Source organism: Prionailurus bengalensis, chromosome B4 (assembly GCF_016509475.1).
Source record: "Prionailurus bengalensis isolate Pbe53 chromosome B4, Fcat_Pben_1.1_paternal_pri, whole genome shotgun sequence".
Classification (NCBI taxonomy): Eukaryota; Metazoa; Chordata; class Mammalia; order Carnivora; family Felidae; genus Prionailurus; species Prionailurus bengalensis.
This window is the reverse complement of record NC_057358.1, coordinates 19,996,013-20,003,911: the sequence shown is the minus strand read 5'-3', so window position 1 is coordinate 20,003,911 and position 7,899 is coordinate 19,996,013. Positions and strand designations below refer to the sequence as shown.

General features: G+C 45.4%; 1 protein-coding gene across 3 annotated transcripts; it reads left to right on the top strand.

Annotated features, from left to right (window-relative positions):
- The first annotated feature begins 2,724 nt into the window (after nucleotides 1-2,724).
- Nucleotides 2,725-7,251, top strand: SKIDA1 (SKI/DACH domain containing 1). 3 transcript variants are annotated; one of them, XM_043561583.1, is made up of 2 exons: nucleotides 2,725-3,809; nucleotides 4,089-7,251. In XM_043561583.1, exons 1-2 carry the CDS (start codon nucleotides 3,140-3,142, stop codon nucleotides 5,885-5,887), a joined length of 2,469 nt encoding a protein of 822 aa, XP_043417518.1. In that variant the 5' UTR covers nucleotides 2,725-3,139; the 3' UTR covers nucleotides 5,888-7,251. The 3 variants fall into 3 exon arrangements, with proteins under 3 accessions (XP_043417518.1, XP_043417519.1, XP_043417517.1); XM_043561584.1 differs by having other exon boundaries at nucleotides 2,725-3,818; nucleotides 4,098-7,251; XM_043561582.1 differs by having other exon boundaries at nucleotides 2,725-7,251.
- The last annotated feature ends 648 nt before the right edge of the window (nucleotides 7,252-7,899 follow it).

Sequence of the window (7,899 nt, the reverse complement as noted above, 5' to 3'; positions counted from 1 at the left end):
ATACAAAGATACCTGCATAAATTGTATATATAGACACATCTCCCAAGTCATCTGGCCTTTATTTTTCTTTCTACTTGACCCAACAGATTGTACCTTTGGTTAAAAAAAAAACAACCACAATATTCTACTAGTTTTAACAACCACCTATGTTGCCAGTGTTTTAAAGGTGGAAACAGAGGAAGGGAGAGAAAAAAAAAAAGGTAATTTTGAAAAGGTTACTAAATCATGTTGCCATGTGCAAGAGTAGGAGTGTGTGTGTGTGTGTGTGTGTGTGTGTGTGCGTGTGTAAATCTAAATAGGAATGGAGAACAACTAGAACTACCTGGCCAATAAATAAATAAATAAATAAGGATAAGGATGTTCTAGCCAACCTTTTGTAATGTCTTCTCAAAGGCTTTTTCTGAGTTTACTATTTCTTGGCTGTTTGACTCTTCGGTCGAAATCTCAAAGCTGGAGGAGGGGAATTGGACGGGGGTGGGGTTGGAGGAAGAGAGCTGCCAGTATATAAGTGCATCAGGAAGAATTTTAAAACGACATTATTGTCGCTGGCAATGGAAAGACTCTGGTCATTAGACTTTAAAAAACAAACACCAGCATCTGCTTTTTCTGGAAACTTTGCTTTCTACTTAAACCTTTTGCATTTTGCCTCCTGTGAAAGTGAAAGAGAAAAACGCGGTGTGGTAGATCCAGATGCAAAAGAAAGCCAACTCGGTGGATGGTATTAGCTGTGACGAGGCATTGTTCATTGCTGCCTCTCGGTTACGTTTAAAGCCTGAAATATCACGAGATCCATTCAATGATCCTTCTCTCATTCAAGGGACAAAAATGTAATTTGCTGTAGCTCTGATTTCTTGGATGGAAATGCTAGCCTTAGATTTCAAAGGCAAGAACTAGACATCGTGGTTTGTACACACATTGATTAAGTTGAAGAGCGGCGATTACATCTGTGCTGAGTGCAACAGTAGTCCAGGGCTGACTTTTCAAATCCCAACCTCTGAGTTACAGACTCTCTTAAATAGACTTCCTTAATTTCCGGATGCACTTCTTGAAATTCCCAATTCTCTTCAAAATTCCTGGGAAATTACTAGGGAGATGAGGGTGGGGGTGGGGAACTGTGGCCGAGATTTCATGCAAACTACCTTTTTATATGTCTGATTCCTCTGTTTTTATCTTTTTTTCCCTTTTCTTTTGAGCCATACCTGCTTGTGCTAGCCAGACCAGAGCAGGGGAAACTGGAACTTTTGAATGGGAAGGAAGAAATTACTGTGCAATTCTTTTCTTGCAGGCTCAGAAATATCCGTTTATTCTTTTAACCACACGGATGTGTCTATTTTTGGAGGAACAAGGAAACATATAAATGCCTGGGTTGCATTTATGCTGTAGTTGCAAACACCGAACAGTTAAGAAGATTTTGCCGAATTTTGCAAAGGAGCCAACAAACCACCTTGGGATCCTGATAATGCAACTGGGAAGACCCTTGCTCTCATTTGGCAATATTTTGGATATCCTTGAAAAGACACCAAAATGTGCCTTAACTCGACTAAGAAGAGGTTAAACAGCATTGATATTCATCCAAAGTGATTATTTTTTTAAGCAGATGCTTGGCTTTCATGGAAAAAATGAGAGTTGTGGAAGATTCATTTAAACTCGCAACCGAAAGCATCACAGACCACTGGAATAGTCTGCATCGTACATCAGCACTTTCTTTTCATCGTTATTACGTAAAACCTCTGGAAGCACCTTGGGCGTTTTACATTTTCTATTCTTCGCTGCAGAAGCAGTCTGCTCCCTGGAATTCTGACCTGTGGTGAACAGGACCCTGGCAAAGGCTGTGCTGGGGACTCTAGGACGATCTGGCCTCTAATCCAGCCTGGTTAATCGTGAAAAGTGTACACATTTCTGGCTTATCTATGCTTTGTTATGGGTCTGACGTGCAGCTACCTCGTCCCCACCCCACCCCCCAGCAGAGAACCCAAATCCAGTTGAATTGTTACAGTGTTTCGGAGCTGGAGCCTTGAACTGCTTCCTTGGTCAAATAACTTTGTTTCTGGTTGTAAAAGGCATTTCAGAAAAAAAAAAAAAAAAAAAGGAAAATCGAGAGAAATTCAAAACGTAAGTCTGTACTGGGGTGGTTCACTGCGCGGGTTTAACTTTGGAGCTCCCAGCCGGTCTCCTCCACTCCCATAAGGGAAATACCAGGCTATTCTGCACATTTTCGCTTAAGCTCCATTTTCCCAAGGAAAAGGGGGTGGGGTATGTCTATTTAGGCTTGATAATGTTTTTAAAATGCTTTTCTTTGAAATGATAATAGCTGCAGCGGTAAAATGCAAATAAAGGAAAAAATAGGCAATATTCCTTTAAAGGCGAATATACAGGGATTTTTTTTTTTTTTTTTTTTTTTTTTTTTTTTTTTTTTAAGCGTACACACACTGGTTCAGATGAAGTCTGTGAGTCAGGCTGTTTCTGAGCTCCGATAGTTTAATGGAAAGATTTATATACCGACTGTATTATTTACTTTGGGAGGGGAGGTGGCAGTATAAGGGTATGCTAATTAGTGGGAGATTTTGGGGGGAAGGGGTGGAATATCAATTTTTATTGCATCACCTGTCAGGAGTGTCCAATCAGCGCTGGCTTTAGGGGAATTAATTGATGAAGGTGTCTCCGGACGAGCTCACTTCACTCTGTCATTTTATTTGTAGCTAAAGCAGCGGCGGGAATAGCAGCTGCATTTCTTTTCTCTTTCTCCCTTCACATTCCATTATCATAGTGCTCCAATGGAGAAGGAAGGAATAGAGGGGCCCAGGTACTGATCTGCATCGGGGACTTAGACCAACACACTGGCAGATCAGAAACCGGATGGTTTTTTCCCTCTTTTTAAAAAAATACGAAAACCAAAAAAAAAAGCAAGAATCAAGTCAGTGTAATTTCATGTTTTGTTTTGTTTTGTTTTGTTTTTTTTTCCAATAATTTTGCCTAGAGTTTGGCACTCCCTTCGCCGGGAATAACAGTCTTTGTTATTTTATTAGCAGGATGCCTTGAGACACACGCAGCATCTGGTGGAGGATTAACATACATACATGTGTATGTATGCGTCACGTATATATTTACTGCAAATGGTGGGGATCATTTAGTGCCCGAGATGGGAGACCTGAAGTCAGGTTTTGAAGAGGTGGATGGCGTGAGGCTCGGCTACCTCATCATTAAAGGAAAGCAAATGTTTGCCCTCTCCCAAGTCTTCACGGATCTGCTGAAGAACATCCCGAGGACGACCGTGCACAAGCGCATGGATCATTTGAAAGTGAAAAAGCACCACTGCGATCTGGAGGAGTTGCGGAAACTCAAGGCAATCAACAGCATCGCATTCCACGCCGCCAAATGCACTCTCATCTCCCGGGAAGACGTGGAAGCACTCTACACCTCCTGCAAAACCGAGCGTGTCCTCAAGACCAAGCGCAGGAGGGTCGGCCGGGCCCTGGCCACAAAGGCGCCGCCGCCAGAGCGCGCCGCCGCCGCCGCCAGCCCCCGCCCGGGTTTTTGGAAGGACAAGCACCAACTTTGGCGGGGCCTGAGCGGATCCGCGCGGCCCCTGCCAATCAGCGCGCAGTCCCCGCGCCCGGGCGCCGCCGCCGCGCGCCCCGCCGCCCATCTACCTCAGATTTTTAGCAAATACCCGGGCTCGCACTACCCGGAAATCGTGCGCTCGCCTTGCAAACCCCCTCTAAACTATGAAACTGCCCCGCTCCAGGGAAACTACGTTGCTTTTCACTCGGACCCTGCTTATTTTCGGAGCCTGCTGTGCAGCAAGCACCCGGCCGCCGCCGCCGCCGCCGCCGCCGCTGCCGCCGCCGCCGCCGCCGCCGCCGCCGCCTACTACCAGGCTTCGGCGGCCGGGCCCCAGCCCAAGGCGGCGGCGGCGGCGGCGGCGGGCGCGGGAGGCCCGGTGAGCCTGACCTACCGGTGCAAGCGCAAGCGCGGGGGCGCCAAGGACTGCCTGCTCGCGCCCCACGCCGGCGCCCGCCGCCTGCTGCTGCTGCCCAGGTCCTACAAAGCCAAGGCGGCGGCGGCGGCGGCGGCAGCGGCGGCGGCGGCGGCCGCCGGGGCCACTTGCCTGGAGAGGTTTCATCTGGTTAACAGCTTCTGCCCGCCTCCCCACCACCACCACCACCACCATCACCACCACCACCACCACCACCACCGGGCCCAACAGCCGCAGCAGAATCACCACCCCCCTCATCACCACCGGCCGCAGCCCCATCTCGGCAGCTTTCCCGAGAGTTGTAGCAGCGACTCGGAGTCCAGCTCCTACTCGGACCATGCAGCCAACGACTCCGATTTTGGCTCCAGTTTGTCCAGTTCCAGCAACTCCGTGTCCTCGGAGGAAGAGGAGGAGGAGGGAGAGGAGGAGGAGGAGGAGGAAGAGGAGGAGGAGGAGGAGGAGGGGGGCAGTGGGGCCTCGGATTCCAGCGAAGTCAGCTCGGAGGAGGAGGACTCGTCCACGGAGTCGGACTCCAGCTCCGGCTCCAGCCAAGTGTCGGTGCAGAGCATCCGTTTCAGACGCACCAGCTTCGGCAAGCCTCCCAGCGTGCAGGCGCAGGCCAACTTCTTGTACCATCTGGCCTCCGCCGCCGCTGCAACCAAACCCGCTGCTTTCGAGGATGCCGGCAGACTTCCCGACCTCAAGAGTAGTGTCAAAGCCGAGTCGCCGGAGGAGTGGAATCTGCAGAGCTGGGCCCCCAAAGCGTCTCCGGTGTACTGCCCGGCCAGCCTGGGGAGTTGTTTCACAGAGATAAGGAACGATAGGGTATCTGAGATTACATTCCCACACTCTGAAATTTCCAGTACTGTAAAGAGAACTGACCTGACAATTAACTGCTCGGCGGAGGGGGCCTCTTCACCTAGCCCAAAGACAAACAATGCATTTCCACAACAAAGAATACTCCGAGAGGCTAGGAAATGCCTACAAGCAACTCCTACTACGCACTGTGCTGATAACAACACAATAGCTGCTAGGTTCTTCGATAATGATTCTTCAGGAGCAGCCGCAAATTCAGAAAAAGACTCCAAAATCCCTCATTGTGCTGAATTTGCTACGGATTTGTCCTCTTCCCAAGCCGCTTCTGAGGTGGATGGAGCAGCACCGGCAGCAGCCACGAAAGCTGAGAATCCGTGCACTAACGCGGGCGACAAGACCTTGCCATTTCTGCACAATATTAAAATCAAAGTAGAAGACAGTAGTGCTAATGAAGAATATGAACCTGACCTTATTACAAATAAGCTTAAGTGCGAGTGCAATGATACAGAGGGTGAGTTTTACAGTGTGACTGAAAGTAAAGAGGAGGACGCCTTGTTAACCACAGCCAAGGAAGAAGGTTTTGCATGCCCTGAAAAAGAAACGCTTTCCTTAAACCCACCGGCTCAGAGTCAGGGCCTCTCATGCACTTTAGGTTCTCCAAAACCCGAGGATGGGGAATATAAATTTGGTGCCAGGGTGAGAAAAAATTACCGGACACTAGTACTGGGAAAACGACCCGTACTTCAGACACCTCCAGTCAAACCAAATTTGAAATCAGCTAGAAGCCCTCGTCCTACAGGTAAAACCGAAACACATGAAGGAACACTGGATGATTTTACAGTTATAAACAGACGCAAAAAGGTAGCCAGCAATGTAGCATCAGCAGTGAAAAGGCCATTTAATTTCATGGCAAATTTTCCTTGTCCACCATCACTCATTATTGGGAAGGATGGGGATTTGTGGCCGGCGTATTCCTTAAACACCACTAAGGATTCCCAACCTCCTCACAAAGCCCATCCTATATGGAAATGGCAGCTGGGCGGTTCTGCAATACCTCTTCCACCGAGTCACAAATTCAGGAAATTTAATTCATAAAAGTGTTTTGGAAGATATTTTCTTGAACCATATTACCTTCCTTTTGTTGTATAACTGCACAGGATGGTTTGTACAAGTCCATTAATGTGTTACACCCCTTTTGGAGCCCTGGTTTATCGCATTTTGAAGACAGAAATCGGATTACTTTTTTTCCATTGCGGGTTTTTTTTTTTTTTTTTTTTTTTTCCTGGAGGAGGGTGGGGGCGGGGTGGGAGAAGGGTTGGTTTACATTCCACAGACTACTTCAGGCTAAAGACTCAAGTAAAACTCAGTTATTAAGGTAGAGCTGGAACACTTTACTGTTTCAATGCTAATAATGCACCCGGTACCTCAATTCAACTGCTACAAATAAATGTCAAAAGGTTGAATAATAAATATTACAATGAGCCATTAAGTTTATGCACTAGATTTCAGACCTGAAAGTGTAACTGTTAATTCAGTGAAAGTTTGTTAGGTTACGTGGTTACACAGTGAGGTAGAAAGAAGTTTCTGTGAGCCCAAAATGTTCTTTTCTGGAGCTCTTTTTTGTGGGGCATCTTTTTCTTTTGTTCCCCTCATTCCTTCTCCAAGAGTAGTTGCCCTTAATTTTCTTTCTTTCTTTCTTTCTTTCTTTCTTTCTTTCTTTCTTTCTTTCCCTCTATCTCTTTCTTTCTTTTTTTGAGTGGAAAGATTGGGGAGTCCTGCTTGAATGCTGGTAAAAGCTGCCTCATATATACTGAGTAAAAGGAATATGAGATTGCTTTTTTTTTTTTTCTTGTAAAGGATGGGATTTTACTCCTTGCAATTGGAAAAAGTCCTTTTTGTGTTCTCACCCAAAGGTTATAAATAAGGTGACTCTTATTCACTATTGTCCTGCTTACCTTGTGGTCTGACTCCTCAAGTTTGACTCCTCAAACTTGCAAAACAATTAAATAGTTCCCTTAATAGCAGGATATTTTATGGTCTGACTCTTCATAATGACAGAGCAGTAAATACAACCGAGAAAAGTACAATGGGTCAGAGTTCTAAGCATATCCCCAATGAAAAATAACAGTTATTTTAGGGCTCTTTGGTATCAGAACTCAGGCACTTGGGTTTTATTACCTTTTACTTTTTCCGCATCTCTCGAAACTTCTGTTTTCAGACCATCCTGTGATAAAGCAGGAGAGTTTCTACTGCAAGTGACAATCAGAGGTGACTATCTATATTTGCACTTAAAATCAAAGTAGTTCAACATGCAAATGGCTAGGGTCTAGCCCTTGGTAAGGGCCATGCTGGTGTGCTATCTTGTGATGATGGAAGCAGCAAATCAAAATTATGGAAATTTGCACTGTTGAAAAGCATGCTTTAGCTTTATTTTCAATTAAAAACACTGTTTAAAATTCCTGGTTCCATACATTTCTACTTATTCCAGATTGAAGAACGTTAACAGGAATGAATGGTTTTGTTGGCATTTTCATTTGTCATGTTTTTGCCTGAAAGAAATGCATTTGTTGGGTGTAGTGTTTTGTTGTAACACCATGTGATGAGGCCAGGCAGGTTCTGTGCAAAACACTGGATTTCTTTCTAAATAACAACAGAACTTTGCAAACTTGTTCCAAATCAAGTGCAAAAAGTTTCAGGTTTAAGACAGTGAAGCAGAGATCAAGTGCTATTTTAATGAATGTTAAATCTGGCAATTTTTGGTCCACCCCCCTTAGTCTGACAAATTAATTATGGATCTCAGATTTTTGCCATCATATTCCTAAGAAGTTGCATCTATAGGTCATCAATCGTAAAACAAAACAAAACATCAATGAGATGTTTACTGTGTGAATTTAAGTCACTATTTCTCATGGAAATGGACTCTTTTTTTTATTCCTTGCCCTTCACCTTCTAATTCCTACTCCCTTTGAAATTTGTCTTTTGTCTATAAATGTTTCAGTTAGATCTGGATGGTCTCAGCTCTAATTGCTGTATATGATCTGTGGTTTTACTCTTACTGTAAAGGACAGAGGCTGAGAATACCTGCATCCAAATACATTTGGATGGAG